General features: G+C 35.8%; 1 protein-coding gene across 4 annotated transcripts in view; it reads right to left on the bottom strand.

The window, feature by feature from the left end:
* LOC101900464 (serine/threonine-protein kinase D3) overlaps window positions 1–26,005 on the bottom strand; it is a 74,389-nt gene that overhangs the window by 3,234 nt on the left and 45,150 nt on the right. For all 4 annotated transcript variants that reach the window (XM_059127052.1, XM_011297928.3, XM_059127053.1 and 1 more), the window contains 5 exons: window positions 16,876–17,020; window positions 12,365–12,502; window positions 12,014–12,219; window positions 3,050–4,154; window positions 2,777–2,985 (listed from right to left, as the gene is read on the bottom strand). In XM_059127052.1, the coding sequence (XP_058983035.1) occupies window positions 2,777–2,985; window positions 3,050–4,154; window positions 12,014–12,219; window positions 12,365–12,502; window positions 16,876–17,020 (1,803 nt within the window). The remainder of the gene's footprint in view (window positions 1–2,776; window positions 2,986–3,049; window positions 4,155–12,013; window positions 12,220–12,364; window positions 12,503–16,875; window positions 17,021–26,005) is intronic.

Genomic DNA, 26,005 nt, shown 5'->3' with positions numbered 1-26,005 from the left:
ATTGAATATTTTTGGATGGCCATCCAAAACTGCTTGGCTTTTGCAATGTCCGGTAACCCCCATTCAAATGTGCGTGAGGATCGGGCGATAATTACGACCTGCTGACAATTTTGCAGTTTTTTGGTCCATTTCAATCCCTAAATATATTGCGAACATCTCCAAAAAGAGTAGGCTTCTATAGTGACCCTCATCTTATACCCATGCAAAATTTCGTAAATTTCGTAACTACTTAGTTTTGTCAGCTGTAGAAATATTACCAAATTTAATTCAAAATGAAAATATGCCAAAAATATGACAAAATTGAAAAAATATGAGAAAATGTTACAAAATCAATATTTTTATCTTTAGAGAGAATTAATGAGAACTGTCGAAATCAGTTCAGCCGTTCTCGACATATAAGAGATCTTTCAAGCATATCTTCTTTGATAGACATATATATCGCACATATTTTGCTATATATCCGATTTGTTGGATGTTAACATCAATGTAAAGGTCAGAAGTAACCTTGTCATGGCTTCGTGATTTCGCCGGGATTTAAAATATTCGCGATTTAATGAAAAATGTTGAATTTTTTCAACACCCGCTAAATATTATCCGATGACCACCCTAATTGGTAGGCTTCTTCCCCGCCCTAAAATCTAGCTACATACGAAATTCCGCGTCGATTGGTCTATAATTGCGACCTGTACAGCTACTGCAAAATCCGATATTTTTTCAGTATTTGGTCCATTTCAACCCCTAAACATTTGGCGATCATCTCCAAAAGAAATAGGCTTCTATTCTGACCCTAACCCCACCTCCATTTTAAATTTCGTGAAGATCGGACCATAATTGCGACCTGTAGAGTGATTACAAATTAACATGGACAGACGGACAGACGGACGGACGGACATACATAGCTAGATCGACTCAGCCCGGCGAGCTAGAAAGATCCATATATACTTTCCTATGTGGGAAACCAATATTTCGAGGTGTTACATAATTTTTTGCCCAATCAAACTTATAATACCCCCAACACATAGTGTTGTAGGGTATAAAAATCTATAAATGGCACCCAAGTTGGGACCGACGAAAATACGAACAGCGAAAAACCCTAAATCATCCCTCAGTGAGGTTTCGTCCGAATAATTGAGTCCAGAGTCCCTTAGTTAGATCCATACTGCAACTTAGCAAACAACCGTACAATCGTCGGCAATCCAACAGAGAGAGAGAGAGAGAGAGAGTCATATAGGGTGAGATAAAAAAAACTGTAACCAACTTTAGACCGCTGTCATTTCTAAGCCACTCGTCCGACGGCTGTTAAATTAATTCCAATGACAGCTCATTATATTGTTTAGAAGCGTACAAAAGCATTTTGGTGAGAATTTTCCAGAAAAAAGGTTATTCGTGATGGAATTCAAGCGCGATAGTGTGACTTTTTATATTTACCTGGAAAACCACAAGTGGCTACCGTTAGAGCACTCCAGCATTTAAATGTGAATAAATTCTTTGTGTCTCGTACCATCGCCCGTTATCTTGATATTGTCAGTGTAGCCTGACGCCAAGGAAGAGGGCGGAATAAAATAGCAACATCAGCAGAAATGGTTCGAAAAAGTAAAAAAGCGACTTGATCGAACCCGCGTCGCAGTGGTCGAAAAATGGCTCGTGAGCTGAATATATCGCAATATTCCATTCGGCAAATATTGAAAACTGAGCTCGGGGTCAAGCCATTGAAATTCCAAAAAGTGCAAGAACTTACACCGAAAGAGAAAGAAAATAGACTCAAAAGAGCTATAGATTTACTTAGACCGAAAGTGGTGATCTGCCGAATTTAGTTTTCTCCGTTTATAAACAAACAAAATGATCGTGTTAACTTGGCAAAGAGGTCAGCTGAAAATGTGTAATGGGCTGGGTACCGTTATATGGGGGCTACACGAAGACGTGGACCTGTACAGATAATTTTCTGTCATAGGCTGTAGTATCCATTACGAACTTCAAATACTAAATTAGAAATAGTTCCGGTTAATAATGTCTCTAAAATCATCAAAATACCCAATATCGGGAGGTACCGTTATATGGGGGCTATACGAAGACGTGGACCTACATGGCTCATTTTCTGTCTTAGAATGTAGTATCCATTACGAACTTTAAATATTTATTTTGAAACAATTCCGGTAAATAATGTCGCTGAAATCATCAAAATACCGCATATCGGGAGGTACCGTTATATGGGGGTTATACGAAGACGTAGACCTACATGGCCCATTTTCAATACCAAAAGTCCTGCAGACATAATACACATTTGAGTAAAATTTTATCAACGTACTTAATTTCGTTCGGAAGCTGGAGTGATTTCCACAGACGGACAGACTGACGGACACTGATAAATCGACATAGAATTTTATGCTGATCAAGAATATATATACTTTGTGGGGTCTAAAATGTATATTTCGAGGTGTTACAATTGGTATGACAAACTTAATATACCCTCCATACTATGGAGGAGGGTTTAAAAGTCAAAAATTGTCACATTTGACGTTGTTGCAGTTTGTTGTCCTTTATAATTTCGAAAAATATTATTGGTCTGTCTTAGAGTCCGCATGAATCTAATACTACAAAAACTCTTTATCGTAGTCTAAGTGTACGTTCCTGAACAGAGCGTGTATCACTTTCCTCTTCCTCTTTAATCATCCTTTATATAGCTGGTATTATATAGCAACTTTTCCATCAGAAAGGCCATTTTATATTACAAACTACCGATTTTCTCCGATTTGGAGATATCCAACAAAAATCCTACCTGTAATATGGCAACTTCATTTTTAAGCTGAGCTTCTTGTTTGGTTGGGAAACGCAATTTATCGATAACTTTGATGGCAACTTCTCGCTTTGTTTTCTTATGGACACCGCCATAGACCACACCGAATTGACCTGAACCCAAAACTTCATCGGGGAAGATTTGATACAGTTGACCCATATCCTGGACATTTTCCTCAGACTCACAGCATTCTGTAAAAATAGTAACAGTTAAATTTGATAAAACTTTCCAAAAATTCTACCAACATCAACTTACGGGTATTTGTGACATGCATATAGGCCTGTTTAATGGACGTTTCCCAACTTTTACCAATATCTGTGCCAATACCACTTTCCGGTGGTGGCAAACGTACAGCCTGTTCCTCTCTCACCCCAGCTAGCGGGTCTTGACCCACATAATAGTTGACATTGGGAGTTTTCAATTGGAAACAATAATTATTATCTACGCGGACATCATTGTTCGTTTCAATGGCTTGGATCTCGGCCAGGGGGATCTCTTTGTGATATTTACTGCCCTGTTCGGAAATAAACAGGGTAATCGTTTTCGAATCCAAACGCCAGAAATAACGTTTGACCGTTGAATCCAAACTGGTGTAGTGTACCAGCCAACCCTCTTTCAGAGCTTGGCCGCCACGTTTCTTGGTGTGTTTCACTGATTGTACGATACGCATAAGCGGAATATTGGCACTTGGCGATGAGGATGAACTCGACTGTTCCGATTGTCCATCTATGGATTGTCCTTCGGCGGCACTACGATTTTCGTTGTGATACGTTGAGTGTTCACTGTCGCTGCCCTTGAGACCATTAACTAATTCTGGCGGAGAATTTTGAGCATTTGTTGTGGTCTTTACGCCCATCGATCCGGGACGTCCACCCGTTTTATGGGCCATGCCACTGCCGACAGCAGTACCCATTCCACGGATGTGTTCATTCGATGTGGCCTCATCGAAATCACTATCATCAAATTCTTCCCGGAAGAAGTTATCACGTTCCTTGTGCGACATGCTGCCGTGGGTTGGGGTGAAGGTTTCATTGAAATCATTCGGGTGCAGCTGTCTCTCGCCGGTACAGTCTTGTGGCACTTTATCCATACATTTCTTATGGGTATTATATTGGCAATCGCGGCATTGTAGGCCCTGTTTAAACAGGCCCTTGAGTAGCTTTTTACAATATTGACAGACGGTTGGAATGCCATAGGTGTGGACCATAAATGTGTGTGGTATTCGAATGTTCTGGTAGGCTAAACTGGTGGCGCATATACCGGCATTATTATAAAGACCTGGTGATGGTGAGGGTTGTTGGCCATTTCTGCTACCCGCTGAGGAAGAACGATGATGACTTCTGTGAAATGTTGGCACGCTCTGTAAAATGAGAATTTGTTTGAAAAGTTAATATACATTTTGACCGAATTTCCTGAAGTAAAGTTTCGTCATATCAAGGAGATTGAATTGTTCTATACTCAAAAAACTATTCTGCTATCGGATACCCTTTTCTATAATCAGACTTTTTTTATCTATATGCGACCTATTGATAAAATACCGGTATAAGGTATTCTCTTGGTAGAAAATCAGACAAAGGTCTTTCAACTACCAATCAGACGGCACATTTACCATTCCTAATGCAGGCTAATCGCTTCATAATAATTCTGTAAAATTGTTCGCCATCATATTTCACCAAAGAGTGACCCTCAATCAAAATTGCATGGCTTCTTTAATACTGTTGCAGCATTTCATATCCCAACAAGTAAAAAAGCTATAAGCTCGGCCGAGCTGAACTTTTAATACCCTCCACCTTTTGGAAAGAATTTGGCAATTTTCAAAAAAAAAGAAATCCGTCAGAAATTCTTTCAGCCATTATATTAGGGTATATACGACGACATGGACCTGCATAGGCAAATTTTGTCATATACCATTGCAAAACTCAAATGCAAAACTTGAAAAAAATGCGGTGAATATTAGTATCCATTTCGAACTTTAAATACTAAGTTTGAAACAATTCCGGTTAATAATGTCGCTAAAATCATCAAAATACCGAATATCGGGAGGTACCGTTATATGGGGGCTATACGAAAACGTGGACCTGCACGAACAATTTTCCGTTATAGGCTGTTGTATGCATTACGAACTTCAAGCAGCAAATTTGAAACAATGCCGGTAAATAATGTCGCCTAAATCATAAAAATACTAAAAATCGGGAGGTACCATTATATGGGGCTATACGAAGACGTGGACCTACATGCCCCATTTTCTGTCTTAGGCTGTAATATCCATTACGAACTTCAAATGCCAAATTTGCAACAATTCCGGTAAATAATGTCGCTAAAATCATCAAAATACCGAATGTCGAGAGCTATCGTTATATGGGGGCTATACGAAGACGTAGACCTACATATCCCATTTTCAATACCAAAAGTCCTGCAGACATAATACACATTTAAGTAAATTTTTATTAACATACTTTATTTCGTTAGGAAGCTAAAGTGATTTCCTCAGACTACAGATACGGACGGAAATAGCTAAATCGACATAGAATTTTATGCTGATCAAGAATATATATACTTAAGGGGTATATTTCGAGGTGCTCAAACTGTGAAATACGGATTTTAAGTTTGCCTGTTCTGACAATAATATGAAATTCGACTCGGTTTAAAAAATTTGGCAATAGGGTCATTGATAGTGGAAAGGTTTGAGATAAGGCGGGATTTTTTATACCCTCCACTCCATAGTATGGAGGGTTCGTCATTCCGTTTGTAACTCACCAAAATAATAATAATAAACCAAGTGAGTATTTGTATTCTTGATCAGCGCAAAATTCTAAGACGATTTAGCCCTGTCGGTCCGGTTGTTTTAATCACGCTACAATCAAAACTAATTAAGATAGGAAGATAAAATTTTGCACAGATCTGTCTTTTGTCTACAGGCAAGTCAAGTTCGAAGACGGTACTTTATCCCCTAGAAGAGAAATGTCTATATCGGTCCACGATATATATAAGCTACATTTTTCAACGAAACTGCCTGAAAATTCACACAGGGAGTTTCTTGTGAGTACTTTATTCCCTAAAGGAGAAGTGTCTATATAGGTCCATGACATCGTATAGCCCCCATATAACGGTACACCCCATATTCGGTATTTTGATGATTTTAGCCATATTTTTCAACGAAACTGCCTGAAAATTCACACAGACAGTTCCTTGTGAGTACTTTATTCCTTAGATGAGAATTGTCCATATAGGTCCACGATATCTTATAGCCCCCATATAATAGTATCCCACCGATATTCGGTACTTTGAAGATTTCAGACAAATTGTTTAATGGAATTGTCTTAAAATCCACACAAGGGATTCCTTCTGAGTACTTTACCCCCTAGAAGAGAATTATCTAAATACTTCCACGTTTCAGTATAGCGCGCATGTAACGGTACCCCAGATAGTCGGTATTTTCATGATTTTTGCGGCATTATTCACCAGAATTGTTTCAAATTTCGTATATAAAGTTCGGAACCGTTACTACAGCCTATGACACAAATTACATATGCAGGATTACGTCTTCTTATAGCCCCCATATTACGGTTTTCATTTGAGCCGTATTTTCCGACGAAATATTTTGAAATCTTTCAAGTTTCTTCCGAATGGTGGAGGGTATTCAAAGATCTGCCCAGCTTTTCTTAATTTTTCCTGTTTGGTTTTCAAATTTTGTTTGAAGAATAGGTTGAAAGGCCAGATCGACTCCAAATGGCCTAAAATGGATTTCATGCAAACCGTTATTTTGACGAGGCACATTTTGGTAGCATCAACTAATATTTACCCTTTTGTAGCCATGAGGCAAAGGTTGGTATTATAACAAAGCCTTTTGCAATATTTCTTCATTCTTGAGCCTGAACAAACAATAAATGACAGATTTTAATTATTCCTTACCCACCACTGAGGAGGGTATTAATGCATCACTTCCACCCCACCCCCTTTTAGGACATTATTAATGGTTAAAAATTAAAGCCTAAGCAAATATTAATTAATGAACGTACTCAAAACAATAAGCGAAAGGAAATTAAAAGTAAAACGCAAAATTGAAGAAAAAAACACAACAATAAAAACGATTTAATTTGATTTTTTTATTAAGTGTTAAACAAAAGAAATTAAAAAAAATGATTGATTATAAGAACAATTAACAAAAGGGATTAAAAGTAAAATACATAAGAGATAATAAGTACATTGATTACAAAAAAAATATCTATCAAGGAGTGATTAATTGGTTAATCAAGTGGTTTTTAATGTGAAATAAGAACAAAAATTAAAAAAAAAACTTTTAATTTCGTTTCGCTTGAATGAGTATCGTTTCCTTAACTTACTGGGATCTAGGTTAATACTAAGAAGAAAGACACTAATTGGAATTTTCACTTGTCCGCAATTACAAAAATCCCTTTTAACTGCTTAAAGTTGATTCGCATATCTAATAACAACAAAACTCATAACAAATAATTATTTTTTTCACCAAGGAATAACTTTTGCTCTGGTCCAGAACCTGTTAGAATCTACTAGTTTTACATTTTTTTTTTCGATATCATAAGGGGAAAATCGTAGTAAAAATTTGTACATTCTTGCAGTTTTGGAACAGACCACTTATGTCGAGCCTGGGTAATTCATCCAATTTGTAATGAGTTTTGGCTGGTTATTCCAGTTTTTGATTAAACAATTAATCACAAAATCTTCCCAAATTAATAATTATATTTAAGTTAAAGAAAAAATACCATCATAAATCTTAAGAGTATAAAACTGAGATTCTAAATTACGGATAAAGTATGTCTTAAGTTCGTTACCCATCACCAATATTGCTTTAAGTTGCTTTAGCATTGTTGAAAAAAATAATTAAGTCTAATATTGAAATTATTGTATATAATCAATTTAAACATCGCCTATCTATATTTGGATTATAAATGATTTGTTAAGTACATACATATATGTGGAATGACACTAGCACGAAGCATGAGAATTAAGGACAATAATTTTTATATGAAAAACACACTAAAACTTGGCTTGAATAATAAGCAATTATAGTACAATAAACTATACACTACACCGGGATATATATTCGAACTTTTTCCACTTAAATCCAGCGGTACCTATATAAAGATAATACCAAACGTTTTATACCGTTTGAAAGAAAAATTAAATAGTAACAAATAAAAAAGTAGCAAGCTTCGGCCGGACCGAACTTTTTATACACTCCACCATTTGGAAGAAACGTGAAAAATTCCAAAAAAAAAAAAAAAACAGTCGGAAAATGCTTTCAAATGAAAACCGTTATATCGAGGCTAAACAAAGACGTGGTCCTGCATAAGTAACTTGTGTCATAGGCTGTAGTAACGGTTCCGAACTTTATATACGAAAGTTGAAACGATTCCGGTGAATAATGTCGCAAAAATCATTAAAATAACGAATGTCGAGAGGAACCGTTATATAGGGGATATATGATATCGTGGACCTATATCGACAATTCTCTTCCAAGGGATAATGTACTCACAAGGAACTCCTTTTGTGGATTTTAAGATAATTCCATTAAAAAATTTGGCTGAAATCATGAAAATACCGGAAATTAGGGGGTATCTATATATGGGGGCTATACGATATCGTGAACATATATAGACAATTCTCTTCTAGGGAATAAAATACGCACAAGGAACTTCTTGTGTGAATTCTCAGATAATTCCATTGAAAATGTGGCTAAAATCATCAAAATACCGAATATCTGGAGGAACCGTTATTTAGGGGCTATACGAAGACATGGACCTGCATACGTATTTTTCCATAGCTTGTAGTAATCATTAAAAACTCCCAATATGAAATTTGAAACGATTCCGGAAAATAATGTTGCTGAAATCATGAAAATACCGAATATCGGTAGGTTCCGTTATGGGGGCTATATTAAGACGTGGACCTGCACTCAAAATTGTTTGTCATATGCTGTAGTACCCGTTACGAACTTTAAATATGAAATTTGAAATAATTCCGGTAAATACTGTCGCTAAAATCATGAAAATACCGTATATCGGGAGGTACCGTTATATTGGGGCTTACGAAAACGCTGACCGACATGGTCCATTTACGAACTTAGCCTGCCTACTGGTAAACTATCCATGTATGCAAAATTTTAGCTTCTATCTCAATTCGTTCGAAATAGTGTGATTACAACAGACCGACAGACAGACGGACATCGCTAGATCGTCTTAGAATTTTACGCTAAATTATTATTTCAATGAGTTACAAAACAGAATGAGGAACTTAATATACCCTCCATACTATATGTGATGGAGGGTATAAAAACGCGCTAAGTTTGGCAGAGCGAACGTTCCAATAACATCCACCATGAGTTAAAGTAAACATATGAAAATAAATGAATCGGGATTGAATATTGGCTCCACTTCCATTTTCGTAAGTAAGATCGGTTGGTAATAAGTCTTAAAATGCCGCAAAATGGGTGGTGCCTGTTTCCGGCTCCAAATACCAAATTTTATAAAAAAATCTATTTAAAAATTTTGCTAAAATCAACAAAACATTAATTATTCCAAAGGTACGGCCTTATGAGCGTCTGTCACAGAAGACAGAATTCATTACAAACTCTACAAACCAAATTTTAAAAAAAAACCTCTTGAAATCATCATCATCAGAATACCAAATAAATACAACTACCGAATATCGGAAGGTACTGTTATATGGGGTCTATAAGAGAACACATACATATACAGACAATGCTCTGCCACAGGAGGTGGAACCCGTTTCAAAGTCTAAGTATCGAATTTTAAACAATTTTGATAGTAAATGTGATCTTAAGCGTCAAAATACAGAATATCGGGAGATACAATTATATGGGGGATATACGACAACGTGAACCGACATGGCCCATTAACGAATTTTACCTACATACTCGTAAAATACAGATGTGTGCAACATTTTAGCTTTCTATCTATTGTAGTGCGATTGGAACAGACGGACATCGCTAAATAGACTTAGAACTTTAAGCTGACCAAAATATATTTACTTTGTTGGGTCAACAACGCCTCCATAGTACGGTGCAGGGTAGTGAAATAACTGACTAATTGACTGATCTAGAATCAACGCCCAGAAAAAAGTCTGAGGCTGGAGTCTTGGCGCGAGGGCCAATCTTGGTGCGCAGACGTGTGATATTCTAAAATATTTTGAAAATTCATACTAATTGAATACTTTGTAGTGGACAAACTCAATAAGCTTGAATTCTGAAGTTTGGAATGGGAGTCACTGACGGAGTGCATGATTTATGTACCAAAGGCTTTTTGGAATTTCGAACTTTAAGGTTTCGAAATATTCTTAAATGGAATTAAACTTCTCAAAATGGTACTATTTGGTATCATGTGAAATAATAGAGCTAAAATCTTGAAATTCGGTATGAGAATTGAGGTTGAAAAGAAAGTTTGAGCGGTTTTGGAAATATGTTCTTAAAGTGCACGAAAAGTACTAAATAGAACTACATTTGGTACAATTTGGTTTTGGTTGAAATTTAGAAATTTGATATTATTGTTGTTGTCTATGTGTAGCCCGGACATATGAAGGTGTTTTCGGAAACGTATACTATAATTGTATGAAAAGTACTGAGTTGTAATTGTGTGAAGAAATAGAGATTAAATTCTGATATTTCATATTTAGTTTACTTATGGTATCTGTGTTTGTGATTTGGGGGTGGTTTGGAAATTAATCCTATATTCGCACGAATGGTTCTAAATAGTAGTAAATTGGTTATTGGGTGAAGCGATAGAGATGAAATCCTCAAATTTGATATTGAGGTCTCTATTGGTATCTGCAATTGAGATATGGAGGGTGATTTGGGAATGCCTTCTCGTATTGTACGAAAAGTACTGAATGGTACTAATTTGGTATTGGGCGAAGGGATAGAAATAAAATTCTGAGATCTGATATTAAGATTACTGATGGTATCTATGCTTCCTATAAATGGTACTATATTGAGTTTCGGGTGAAGGGATAAAACTTGAATCCCGAAATTTGTTATTAAGGATTCTGTTGGTATCTGGGATTGAGATAAGGATTGCGTACTCTAATTGTACGAATAGTACTGAATGGTACTATAGTTGATTTTGGATGAAGGGATAAAGATAAAATTCTGAAATTTAATATTTAGATCACTGATAGTATCTGTGTTTGAGATTTGACCGTGGTTTGGATATGCTGAAAAGTAGTTAATATTATAGAATTGGGTATCGGGTGAAGGAATAGAGCTGAAATCCTGAAATTTGACGTCGATGTCAATGTTGGTGTCTGTAGTTGAGAGAGGGAGCTGTTTTTAGAAATGCGTACTATGAACGTACGAAAAGTGCAGAATGTCACAAAATGTGGATAGTGATGGAATTCTGAAATTTAGTAGTAAGGCACTCTAGGTGTTTTGGGCGCAGAGAAAGAGGTGGTTTTGGACATGTGCAGTATAACTGTATGAAAAGTTTGGTAATAAATTTGGGATTGGGTCTTAGAGTCTGGATTGGGTGGATATGGAGGGCACTGTTGGTACATAGTTTCGAGAGAAGGAGATGGATACGATTTTTCGAAAAGTATTAAATGAAACTATATTTTCCGTTGAGTGAATGGATAGTGTTTGAATCCTGAAATTTGATTTTGAGGTCTCTGTTGGTTTCTGGGATTTAGATGTGCTGCTGGAAAATTTTTATTATGAAAAGACGTTGAAATAGTTTTGGGCAAAAAAATTGGATGTGGAACCAAAATAAGATTAACTTTAAAGAAAATGTTGAAGGAATTTTGGTGTAAAAAGTAATCATTTTCGATTATTCTAATAATCATTTTCATCCATCTTCAGCCAAGTATTTGATACTTAAATTAAAAAAATAATGTTAACCTTGGTTCATGTTATGATATAAAATTTTATACATTTTATAGTTAGAGTATTATTAATGGAAAAACCGTCAACTACAAGAAGGATAAAGAAGAAAATAAACTTGACAGTAATGACTTTGGATGTGGTGTTAATTCGAGTATAACATTTTTTTTAATATCAAAATATTGCAATCCAATGTAAGCCTCAGTTATCATTACTCCTATGCTAGTGTCATTTTCTATGTTATTTAACGTTAATTAATTTCAAATGGAATGCTACTATTATTTGTTTTTGTTTTGCCTGTTCAACTACTACTTAATAATATCATTCATAAGATCAGACATCCGTTTTACCAGAGAACTTCCAGATTCATGATTGACTGCATGCTGCTGCTGCTGTTCGTCATTGGAGATAAGTGATTGTGTTGAGCCACCCGATGGACTTCGGGGTGGTTGTAGCAGGGAGGAACGTTTTGAACTGTTGCCACTGTTATTATTCGAACGATTACAGTTATTGGGGATTTTAACCACACAACGTTTATGATAATTTTGACCACAACCTAAACGAACGAGGGCGAAATGAATGAGGGAAAAAATAATAACCGTTATAAAAATCCATTAATTATAAATTTGTGGTTACAAAAAAAAAAAAAATGCCAAAAGAAAATGTTTGAAAAGTTCAACAGGGATATCGTCAATACATACCATCACATTTCAGTCCTTGGCGCACTAAACCAAACAACATCTCACCACAAAAATCACAGAATGTTGGCGCCTTATAGGAATGGACATTGAGATTGTGCGGTTTTAGGGTTGGCATCTCTGAGGCTGGATATAAAATTGCTGCGAGGAAATTGAAGGAAAAAGGAAGGAAATTAAAAGAGAAAAATATTGTAAATTGTTTATTGAATAATTAAAAAACCATTTATTTTATTAATATTTATCCAGAGGTCTTATATACAAATTAAGAATGCCAGTTTTTTAATACACTTTTACGAAAGTGGTTGAAAATCTGCAGTGTCTACAATATTTAAACTAAAAAGCCCAATTTGTATATCCTTTGGGAATATTAACTAATGAGTGTTTAAACAAATCTGCTCTTCAAATGACGATAATGACTTCTGAGAATCTAACTTTCTATACAGAAAAGCCAAAAACACACAAATAATCGCTTAGAAAGGAAATTAAGAAGTATCTCATGTCCGTGTCTCGAACTAACTAAATTCTGGGCCATGGTATTTAATAAGGTACCAACATATATTGAACAGCGTGTGGTTGTTTTTAAATGTAACTGAGATAATTGTTCCAAAATCAGTTTTAAGTAAAAACCAGTTAAAAAGGGAGTAGAGTTGGCTGGGCCGACTATATGATAACCTAAACCACTATGCATATTTAGTAGTGCTATCCGTAACAAATAAACGTTTATCATCTATGGAACTTTTTATAATGCGTATTTTGGCGTATAATTTGCAATCAGAAGGAACTAATGTATGGGAGGTATATCCAACTTTGAATCGATTTCGTCCAAATTTGACGGAGGCATCTGTACCTCTCTCACCAAATAACATTGCTATAGAGTGCATGATATGATTTCGAAAGGGATAATATTAAACCAGTAAGGAAAAGTCAAAAGTCTGGCGGGCCGTCTATATGATACCCTACACCACTATTAATATTTAGTGAAGCTCCTGTAACAAAAGAATTTATTTGAAGCAGATCATACTACCTATGAACATTTGGCTTTAGAGAAGTTATAGATTGGTTTCAGAGGGAACTATTATGGGGGAAGCATATCCAATTCTGAATCGATTTTCACAAAATTCGTTGAGACTTCAATCATTAAAATACCTAATATAAATGGGGACCTGCAATATGCGGATTAAACAAAAAAGTAGAGCTAATTGGAAATTTAGTAAGAAATGGATTTATAATCTCCCAAAGATTCTTCAGAAACCTTCAAGAGATTTTAAATCGTCGATACCAATATAAGGGGTACTATGCGCAATAGCGAGTAATGACAATGTGCAACAGCCAATCTGGCGTTTGGGAAATTCTAAGTGAATAGTATTCGGTTAGTAGATCAAAATCCCAAAAGGGTTTTGGGTTCCCAGGACAAACCTTTTTACCGACCATTTTATATAGCCTTAACCATACGCAAAGGGCCTCAAATATTTTGCTCCAAGCTTCGAAAAATTGAAGATAGAGCTTTTACATTTGACACAAGCTAATGGCGTTGGTATAGTCTTGGTATAGTCCCCACATAAGGGTATATCCCGATTTCAAGTATTTTTTATATGTCAGCCATATTTGTCATACTAATTTCGGCAAATTTTGGTAATTTGAGTTCTTAGTGAGAAAATACAATCCTAGCAATATAAGCCTACTTTTTGTTTTAACCCTTTTTGTTTTAACCCTCAAAAATGGTCACATTTTTCAATTGATTTTGCCCTTTTTTGACATCTTGGTTTCTAAGGAAGTAGAAAGACTCTTCTCAAAAAATGCTAAATGTAGGTCAATGAGTCGGAGCAGCGCTCATAGAAACCTACCTCCTGATTTTACCTATTTCGAGGGCCTTGAACACATTTTCCAATCGATTTGTTGAGTTGTTGAGACCCATCATACAGAATAATTTCAACATAGCTATATATTTTGGTATATTCCCATATAACCGTACCTTCCAGGCCCATTACTGTGGGCCATACCTGTGAATTACTACGCTTTTAAAAGTATGCATTAACGACTTAAACTACGGGCCGGCAACATGGAGCGGGCCAGCTAGTGGGATATATAGTTATATCTGAATCGATTTACATCAAACTTGAAAGGCTGGCTTCTAGGATGAATTCAGTTGTAATTACCAAAAATTAGTCCATTTGGATTGATATTAGCAATTAATTGCAAAATAAACCTGACATCGAATAAAGATATATATGGTAGCTATATCTTAATCTGAACCGATGTACCAATGTACCAAAATATAGGTCATTTGGTGCACAATTAATCCGAAATTGTTTGAAGATATATATCAGATATATTTATATACCTCGATTCAGAAAGTGATTCTCTGAAGATCCTCAAAATTAACTATGGGTCTATCTCGCCTCCTTCTGCATCTTACAAAAAAAAAAGCACAAAGGCATTATACCCTAACCACTATGTGGCGTAGGGTATAAAATAAAAATACGAAAATTTCCACCAAACCGCGAATACTTTTAATATCACAAAGACATTAACATTACGATTCTGACCGTTACAGTGATACTGATAGCCAAGTATCGGGTACATAGCAAAATAGGTACAACATACAGGGTGAGATAAAAAACTGCAACAAAGCCAAACGTCATAGGTTTTACATTTTTTTTTAAATTTTATTGAATGAAAGCAACAAATGTCGAAAATAGCATCAAATTTTAGAAAAAGTTTAAGATTAGAAGAAAAACTCTTCGGAGAAAACCAAATTCGACAGTTTATCACTTTTGACAAAGCGAAGCAACTCTTTAGCTCTTTTGTGTCTATTTACTTTCTGGTTGCGGCGTAAGTTCTTACACTTTTTGGAATTTCAATAGCTTTACCCCGAGTTCATTTCTCAATATTTGCTGAATGGAACATTGCGATATGTTCAGCTCACGAGCCATTTTTCGGACACTGCGATGCGGGATTCGATCAAGTCGCTTTTTTACTTTTCGAACCATTTCTGCTGATGTTGATGTTTTCTTCCGTCCACTTCCTTGACGTCGGGCTACGAGCGATGATACGAAACACAAAAGATTTATTCACATTTAAATGCTGGAGGGCTCTAACGACAGCCACTTGTGGGTTTCCAGCCAAATATAAGGAAATCACACCATCACGCTTGAATTTCATCACGAATAACATTTTTTCTGCAAAATTCTCACCAAAATGCTTTTGTACGCTTGTAAACAATATAATGAGCTGTCACTGGAATAATTTTACAGCTGTCGAACGAGTGGTTAGAAATGGCAGCAGTCTGAAGTTGATTGCAGTTTTTTCATTTCACCCTGTATTGTATATTGATCAGAGTGAATATCTAAGACGATTTAGCACTGTCCGTCCGTCCGTCCGCCCGTCTGTTGTAATCACGCTAGAGTCAAAACGAATTAAGATAAGAAGCTTAAAGTGTGCACAGATTAGGTTATTGTCTGCAGGCAGGTCAAGTTTGAAGATGGGCTATATCGGTCCACTATATCGTATAGCCCCATATAACGGTACCTTCCGATATTCGGCATTTTGATGATTGTAGACATATTTTTCAATAGAATTGTCTGAAATACCACATCAGGCGTTCCTTCTAAGTACTTTACCCCTGAAAGAGAATTGTCTATATAGGTCCACTATCGCGCATAGCCCCCATATAACGGTTCCCCCGATTTTCGGTATTTTGTTGATTTTAGCCACATTTTTGACCAGAATTGTTTCAAATTTCGTATTTAAAGTTTGAAGCTTGTAATGAGTCATATAACATTTGCCAGAAAATTTTCTATGAAGGTCCACGTCTTCGTATAGCCCACATATAACGGTACCGCCCTTTAACCGATATTTTGATGATATTTGCGACACTATTCAACAGAATTGTTTCAAATTTCGTATTTGAATTTCGGAATCATATCTACAGCCTATGACGATATTCCCCATATAACGGTTTTCATTTAAGTGGTATTTTCGACGGATTCTTTTGAAATTATATAAGATGCTTAAAAATGGTGGACGGTATTAAAAGTTCGGCCATATCAAAGTTGGCTGCTTTTTAACTTGTCTTACATTAACAAGCTTCAAACAAATAATTATTTAAGACCAATATTTTTGGCCATGTGCAAAAATAGTTCATTTTATCTAAAAATATAAATTAGCGTGTTAAAAAAATGAGAACCTGATTTATATTTGATTTGATTTATTTATGCTTTTTGGTGTTTGTTTACCTAGCTGTTTTTGCGGTATATTTTATGTTTAGCAATGTATGATAACTAAAATCATCATTCAGATGTTTTCTGAAATTAATCGTGTTGGGGCCGGAGGAAAAAGCCATATCGATTGATTTGAAATATCGTCAAAACTAACTTCGGTTATAGTACATTTTAACTATTACAACATAACATTAACATTTCATATAAGTTTACTTATATTTTCCATTTAAATTCATAACATCCACATAAATTCCAATTTAAAAAAAAATGATTCAAATTTCAACATCTACTTACGACTGGCTACGAGAACAATTTCCACCAAAGTTTCATCGGCAATATCCGCTGCTGAATTTATGATGTGCAGAACATTGGGACTGTTGTAATCGTGACGAAATAACAGTATGCGCTCGGAAAGGTATGTCAGCCCACTGTCGGGTATCTGCGATGCGATGTGACATGTTACGATTGTGGGATGGATGTGGCAGCGTTCCATGGCACATGAAATGGGAGAAAATATAAACGAAATAATATTAGTTTTAATTAAGTTAACAACGACAATTAAATGTCAGCAAGTTTTATGATTGCCGGCACTGGCGGTAACGAATGCTAAACAAGATGTAATAAAGAGTAGAGAGTAGAAGAAAGTAAATGTTGTTTTGGTTGATGTTGTGGTTTAGTGTGGATGTTGTTATTGTTGTGGGTGTAGCAAATTAAATAAACACTTTATGCTATCTGGGTGGAAATCTTCGGGAAGATTAGTGGGGAGAAGAAGATGTTAGTTTTTAAATATTTTTGTGTATTTTAGAATTTCAAATATTTGGAAATGGTAATTTGAAGAAAACGTGAGTAGTTAATTTTTAAGGTTCTGAATTAAAAATTATTAATGGATTCCTTTGAAAAGCACGGAGCTGCTTTTTAATGTGAACCTTCATATTTTGGTGGGAAAAGTGTAGGTAAGGTTTCAGTACTTTCTATAATTCAATTGATTTGTGTATATATTAAACCCAAACGTTCTATGTAACCCTAAATGTCCTGAAATCAATTTCAGTAGAACATTTATGAACCACAACATTTCCCATCGTTTACTAGTGACCAGTGTAATTATTGAGAAAAAAAACCGTGAAAAAATACTTCCTAACCCAACAAAGTAGATATATTCTTGATTACAGTAAAAATCAAAGTTGATTTAGTCATGTCCGTCTGTCTGTCCGTCTGTTGTTATCACGCTATCTTTTGAACGAATTGAGATAGAAGGCTAAAATTTTGCACACATGTTTATTTTGCCAGGAGGCAGGTTAAGTTCGTAAATGGGCCATGTAGGTACACATCTTCGTATAGCCCCCATTTTATGGTACCTCTCGATATTCGGTATTTTGATGATTTTAGCGACATTATTCACCAGTATTGTTTCAAATGTTGGTGTTTGAAGTTTGTAATGGTTATTACAGTGTAATGCAGAAATTTGTCTGTGCATGTGCACGTCTTCGTATAGCCTCCACATATTCGGTATTTTGATGATTTTAGCGACATTATTTACCGGAATTCTTTTAAATTTTATTGTTTGAAGTTCGAAATGAATACTACAGCCTAAGACAGAAAATTGGCTGTGTAGGTCCCCATCGCCCCCATATAACGGTACCTCCCAATATTCGGTATTTTGATAAATTTAGCAACATTATGCACCCCAATAGTTTCAAATTTGGTACTTGAAGTTCGTAATGGATGCTACAGCCTATGACAGAAAATTATCTGTGCAGATCCACGTCTTCGTGTAGAACCCATATAATGGTACCTCCCTATATTCGGTATTTTGATTAGTTTGGCTACATTATTCAACGATTATTTCTCAAGTTTCGCTTTTGAATATTGTAATGGATTATGACAAAAATTGCCTTTGCAGGTCCACGTCGTCGTAAAGACCTAAAGAGCTACATTCGGATTTTTTTTTTTTTGAAAATTGCCAAATTTGTACCAGATGGTGGAGGGTATTCAAAGTTTGGCCCGGCCGAATTTACAGTTTTTTTTTTTTTTTATCATTAAATTTAAGATTTAAAATTCTGTTCTGTTTTTTTTTTTCTTTCCTATTTTATACTTTATACAGGTTCTTTGACATCTCGTTTGTTCTCGCCTAGATAAACAAGAAATGTTTTTAACTAAATTGGTTTATTATCTCATGTGTTAACCGCATAAATTGTGGGCTATTATTTTAATGTTAGCTTTTTCACATTGTCATTTTGCTAAACGTAGGTCCTTTGACATTTTTGCTGCAGTAAAACCGCAAAAGCCATTGCAGTTTTATCTCCTTGGACAGAGTTTTGAACTCGCGTCGCGTGCTTTAACAGAGTTACCGCTATTTTTTTATCACAAAAAGGACGAAACGCACGTAAATGCACTACATTTGGTACCATTCGGAATTATTTGACTGGCTGTTAGGATGTGGTTTTGGAAATGTACGGACTGTGTTAATTGGTATTAAATTTGGTACAAGTCCGTTTTGTGTGACCGTAAGAAACTGGTAATTTGAAATATTGGTATTGGGGTCTTTGCTGATGGGTAGGATTGAGATAAAGAGTTGGAGTTGGAAATTCGTTTAGCAAGAGTACGAAAGGTTCTAAATGGTACTGATATTTCTTGAACTTAAAAAATTGTCATTATGATCACACTTAGTGTATTGCATTAAGAATTAACATTAGTTTTGGAAATGTGTTGTAAAAGTGCACGAAAGGTACTAAATAGTACTATATTTTTTACAATTTTGGTATTAGGCCGCTTTTCAGGTGTAGCTTGATCAAATGGATGCGGTTGTACTATAATTGTATGAAAAGTGCTGAATTGTACTATATTTGGTATTGGGTGAAGGAATTGAGATAAAATTCTGAAATATGATATTTAGGTTACTGATGGTGTCGGAGGAAATTCGTCCTATATTTGTACGAAAAGTACTAAATGGTACGAAGGGATAGACCTGGATTCTTCAAATTTGGTGTTGAGGCCTCTATTGGTATCTGGAATTGAGATGGTCGTAAAAATGTTTAACATAATTAAACGACCTTTTGCGGGGAGGTACCAGAAGGAGTGGACCGATATACTCCATCTTAACACCAGACCTTGGGTTGATATAAATATTGGGATGTGTGAAATTTGAAGACAATCGGACTCTTACATCACATTTTATGACCAAAATTTTGACCATTTGTAATGGAGGTACCAGAAGGAGTGGACCGATATTATCCATTTTCACACCTGACCTAGCGTTAACGCAAATATTAGGATTTGCAAAGTTGAAGCAAAATCGGATTATCCTTTCCCTTTCTGTGCAAAAAATATATTTTTTGTGGGTGAGGTACCAGAAGGCTGTGGGTGAGGTACCAGAAGGCTGTGGGTGAGGTACCAGAAGGCTAGTGTTAACGCAAATATTAGGATTTGCAAAGTTGAAGCAAAATCGGATTATCCTTTCTCTTTCTGTGCAAAAAATATATTTTTTTTGGAAAATTTCGACCTTTTGTGGTGGAGGTACCAGAAGGAGTGAACCGATATTGCCCATCTCCAAAGGCGATCTAAGTTTGACAAAAATATTACGATGTACCAATTTTGGACCAAATCGGATACTCCCTTCGAGAGTTATCGTGCGCACCAGATATCCAGATATACAGACGGACGGACGGACATCGATAGATCGACTCCAAATGTTCTGAAACGTATTTGGTCCAAAGAGATCTAGGGTCTAAAACCGTTATTTCGACTAGGTACGTTACAATTACAATTTCGTACCTTCTGGTACTTATCGTTGTCTTGAAGTGCGAACTTCCAAAAATCCTGACTCATTACACCCCATACCATACTATACCATTGAAATACGAATTTTGGAAAATCTCATCATATATCACCCTTTCCCACTGACAGTGACCCTAATGACAAATTGTTAAATTCTTGCTTGACTTCTTCGATAAGGTACATTTATTACTTTTTCTAGTACTCGAAATACACTACTTTTAAAATCGAGTTCCGTTCAGTACTAGTCGTATACTATAAAGAACGTATTTCCATATATCCCATTGTATAAGCCCTTCACACCCATTATGATCGTCTTACCAAAATACATAAATCTACATTTTATGTTCCTACACTCTATACCAATTTTTTCCGTACACTATATTCTATACATTTCCAATTGTTTAAATCCGACACATCCACTGTGATCTTATACCAAAATTCATTTAAATCACAATTCTAGACCATTTCTATATACAAAATTTGGTACTATTTTGTACTTTTCGTACACTTTATTCTACACATTTCCAAATCCACCCCCTTATCTGAAAACGACACACTCACAGTGATACTCGTAATAGTACGAAAATGCACAATTTCAGATCTTCTCCAACACTATTTACCAAATTTAATAATTTTCGCACTCTTGCGTACAATCATTTCCAGAACGACGTATTTATATTAAATTTCAACATGCCACGTTTATCCATTCACCCAGAACCATGTCATTTGTAACGATTGGTACACTGAAGTACGCATTTCCAAAACCAGGCAGTAATTTCCATGGTACAATATGGAGGTAGAACAGCTTCGTAAAACTACAGAAACACAGCCCTGAGGATATGTCCGCTTCCTGCCAGACCAATTCAAAATTATATACAAGTTGTTTTCATATTTTCCTTCATTTTTAAAATGAGTTAAATAGCGCGAAAAATGAATTAAATGGCTGGATTTTCTCTCAAAAAATGATCCAAACTGTTCAATTTCATGGCTAAACTGGTTAATAGCTTTAATTAAAAGTGTCTGCCAATCATTGGTTTTGAAAATATTTTGTTTTCATTTTTCAAAACATTAAATACATACACACAATTGACAGAAATCGGGCACACTTAGAAAAAAATTGTAATCAGCTGGTAACTCTACCTTACCTTTTTATTCTACCATGGTACTTTCCAACTTTGTTTCCTATATAAAATTTCAAGATCTTAGCTTTATCAATTAAAAACACATCATGATAATAAATAAGTAACTTTTAGTACTTTTCATACACTTAAAGTTTGAATTTCTTACAAAACTCACTTAAAACAATGACCCCTTTTTCCAACTTTCAGAATTTTAGCTTTATCCGTACACTATTTACTATATTTTAGAACTTTTCATACCTGACTTGTGCGAATTTCCAAAAACTCAACCCTTTTTCGCACCACTACCACAAAGATGATATTCATCCCAAATGTCATGGTTCTAGCTTCAGTCATTTTGTCTGGGCTATGATGAATTAGTCAGTCAATGACTCAACTCTTATATTTATATGGAATTGGAAAGATGGGGTTCACATACCTTCCCTAGTACCCCAACTGACCGTTCATAGCCGTTTGAACCCTCTTTAAAGATGTTCATATGTTCTTTTTATAGGTTTTTTGGTCGACTTCAATCAAAATCAAATATTTAAGGGCAACATTGGCTCAGCCGTTGTCCTGTACGTGACAAGGTGTCTATAAGGGGTCAGAGTGATTAAAATAAATGAAATGAAATTGTCTTGTTTCGTATATGAAAACATAATTGCATGTCAAGTGTACTATTTTTTATTGTTTTTTATTTTTTGTCTGTCACGTATTTATTTACGATTGTCACACTGGCAATGTTGTTCTTCCATCAGCATTTTTCATTATTGGCGACAGTTAGAGTAAGTAGTTAGTTGACTGATAAACAAACACCTAGTACCTAGTTCAACGGCAATCTTCTGGGCCCACGAGAATTGATGACATGCGACATAAAAATGTGGCAAAGTGAGCAACAACAATAACTACAAAGTAAATGCGTGTTTGAAATTAAACGTAGACGTCGACGAGGAGCACATTTGTACTCATTGACACTTCGTTTGTTTGTTCCACTCATTTGCTGGTGGTGGTAGTGTTGGTGGTCGGGGTTATCATTTCTGAGTCGCAATTGCCGTAGGCGTCATATTCAAATTGTCTACTGCACCCACTGTTTAGCTTGAGGAAGGGGGGATCTTTGTAGAAATCGTGGGGGGAATGAAGCTCGTGGCTGCAAGTAGTATGTAGGATAGAAAGTGGGCCCTTCTTCTGAACCTAATTAATCGTTTTAAAATTCCCAATAATTAGAAAAGTTATTTTCGAAAGAATAATTATTTTAATGGAATTTTATTTTTTGTTACATATTCCAAAAAAAAATCTTAGTGAATCTCGATAAGAACCCTCTGGAGATCTAAATTTTTAGTAGTACAACCACTTAATCCCCGACTAAATGCAGTCAACTCAAATTTGTGTATTTCAAAATATTTCTAACCACTTTGCTACCTGCAAGCATAACAGCATAATTTCTAATAAACTATATTACCCTCCTGATACAGATGTCCGCGAATAATATAGATTGAAATTAATTCCAGTTATACGCGTTTAATGGGAAATGCCATCCAACCACCAACAACAGCAACAACCACAAAATCCATTCTCGCTAACAATTTCACAAATGAATTGACATCAAAGGCATCATTAGATTGCTTGGAGACCATTTGAAGACGTGGAAAATCCAATAACTATGTATATCAGGTTGGGTGAAAAGGGGGATGGTATGAAAAATGAATTTCAATATCTTAAACTCAGAAATGTTACATATTTTTATACCCCTCACCTTTGAAAGGAGGGTATATTAACTTTGTCATTCCGTTCGTAACATCCCTAAATGTTCCTTGTAGACCCCATAAAGTATACATATACATAATCAGCATTTAATTCTAAGTCGATGTAACGATGTCCGCCTGTCTGTCTATCTGTCCGTCTGTCTGTTGAAATCACGATACAGCCCACATTATTTGACGTAGAGCGTCAAAATTTAGCAGAACAACTTCTATTGTATCTAGGATGGTTGGTATAGAAAATGAAGTATATCGGTCCACGTTTTGATATAGATCCCATATCACGGTACATCCCAATATTCGGTATTTTGATATTTTTACCACATTTGTTCACAAATTTGTCTACAAATTAGTATTTGTAGGTCGTAATGGGTTCTAGTTCGTGTGGCGAAACATTGTATGTATAGGTGTACACTTTGGTATAGCCCCCATATAACGGTACCTCTCGATATTCGGTATTTTATTGATTTTTGCCACATTTTTTCACGGATTTGTCTAAAAATTGTTATTTGTTGGTCATAATGGGTTCTAGCTCCGGTGGCGAAACATTGTATAGGTCCACGTTTTGGTATAGCCTACATATAAGGGTACCTTGCTAGTTTTTGCCATATTTTCTTACAAATTTGTCTAAAAATTGGTATTAGTGGGTCATAATGAGGTCTAATGTTTCCTTTACCCTAAGGTGGAGGGTATTAAAAGTTCGGCCCGAACTTAATGTTTTTTACTTGTTTACTAAAGGGTATCCACAAAGGGTATATCATTTGATATGGCCAAAATATGTCTTATCGAAGTAACGGTTTTAGACCCTAGGTATCCTTAGACCAAATCCGTTTCAGGACATTTGGAATCGATCTAGCGATGTCCGTCCATCTGTCTGGCTGGTGCGCACGATAACTCTCGAATGGAGTAACCAATTTGGTGCAAACTTCTGTCTGTCTGGCTGGCGCGCACGATAACTCCCGAATCCCGAAGTATCCAATTTGGCAATATCGGTCTAATCCTTCTGAAAGAAAGGAAGGGAAGGGTAATCCGATTTTTTGCTAGGTCAGGTGCGAAAATGCACCATATCGGTCCACTCCTTCTGGTATTGAATATCTATATCAGTCCACTGCTTCTGGTATTCTGATCTGTTGAATATCTATGAAGCTCATAAAATGTTAAATTAAGATCTGATTCCATTCGGACTTGACAAATTTCAATTTTTCGGACCATTCCTTCTGGTACCTCCCCCACAAAGGGTCGTAGTTTTGAATAACCAAAACTATTATAAAATTTGAAATAAGCATCAGGTTCCCTTCATATTTCACACATCACAATATATTTATTAACCCATGGTCTGGTGTAAAGCTGGGATATATCGGACAACTCCTTCTGGTACCTCCCCATCAAAGGGCCACAATTTTGAATATCCACGAAGTTTAAAAATAAAAAAAATAATATGTGATTCCCTTCAGACTTGGTACATATTTCCATCAATATTTCCATCAACACAAGATCTGTAATAAATATGAAGAGATCAGACCATTTTTCCTGGGAGACATTTTCTATGTGTGGGAGATATAGGGTTTAAGATTTTGAAAAACAAAACGCTCAAATAAGGCGAAATAGGCACACAACTCTCTTCAAATTTCATACATACAAAAATTTTTGCAAATGCAAGATCTGTTGTAAAGATGATATATATCTGCGAAATTCTTCTGGTACCTCACCCAAGAAGGGTTACCATTTTCAATATTATTATCTGTCATAACTTGCGAAACAAGTTAGCGATTTTTTTTAAAAATTATCACATATCTCACATAAAGTGAAGGAAGTAACCAATATAGTGGAAACTTGGCACGTCGCAATATTAATATCATATGTTTGTACAATATTGGCCTATTCCTTCGAAACCAAATAATCAAACATTGGCTGAGGGTATACATCTGTCGGGAAAACCGATTGATACTTTTTAGCTTGTTCTTGTTCGGCAATAAATAGGTGTTTTCCATGAAAATTCCTCTGAAAATTTCCTGTCTTTAAAATCTCCCTCCTGGATGACTTAGTCGATTTTAAAACTGGTTTTTTATTCGGCTATAAATAAGAGTTGTTTTTCTTCTTTTTATTAATCTCTCTTCAAGTCATCTCTATACTGTTTTTTTTCTTCTGGAAATCTACTAGTACACCCTTCTAGTCGTCCAAGGAGGCTACTTCCACGTCTTAGGAGACACAATTTTAGTTGTCTATAGAGAATCTGTGTGTAAAGACTCACTTCCCTTTAGCTCGTCTAGAAAGAGACTTCCTTCACCTCATCTAGAAAGAGATTCCCTTCAGCTCGTCTGGAGCGAGACTCCCTTCAGATCTTCTAGAGAGAATATCTTCAACTGGTCTAGATATACTTCCTTAATCTAGTCTAAAGATACTCCCCTTAACTATTATAGAGGGACATCCTTAAAATAGTCTAGAGAGAGCCCTTTTAGCTCGTCTTTAGAGCCTTGAGCCATTCTTAAAAGTCCTCCTTCAGCTAGTTTATACTAGTCTTCGTCTGTAGAGATGGGCCTTCAAGAGAGACTTTCTTCGGCTTGTCTACCGAAAATCTCTTTAGCTCGTCAAGAAAAACTTCCTTTAGCACGTCTAGAGAGACGGCTCTTCAGCTCGTCAAGAGATACCTTCTTTAGCACGTCTAGAGAGACGGCTCTTCAGCTTGTATATAGACATGCTTCAACAGCTCGTCAAGATTGACTTCCTTTAGGGCGTCTAGAGAGACTCCCTTAAACTCGATGGAGAAATTTCCTT

Source organism: Musca domestica, unplaced genomic scaffold, assembly GCF_030504385.1.
Source record: "Musca domestica strain aabys unplaced genomic scaffold, Musca_domestica.polishedcontigs.V.1.1 42, whole genome shotgun sequence".
In the NCBI taxonomy this organism is placed as follows: domain Eukaryota; kingdom Metazoa; phylum Arthropoda; class Insecta; order Diptera; family Muscidae; genus Musca; species Musca domestica.
The sequence above is the reverse complement of the archived record's forward strand: the minus strand, read 5'-3'. Positions and strand labels throughout refer to the sequence as shown.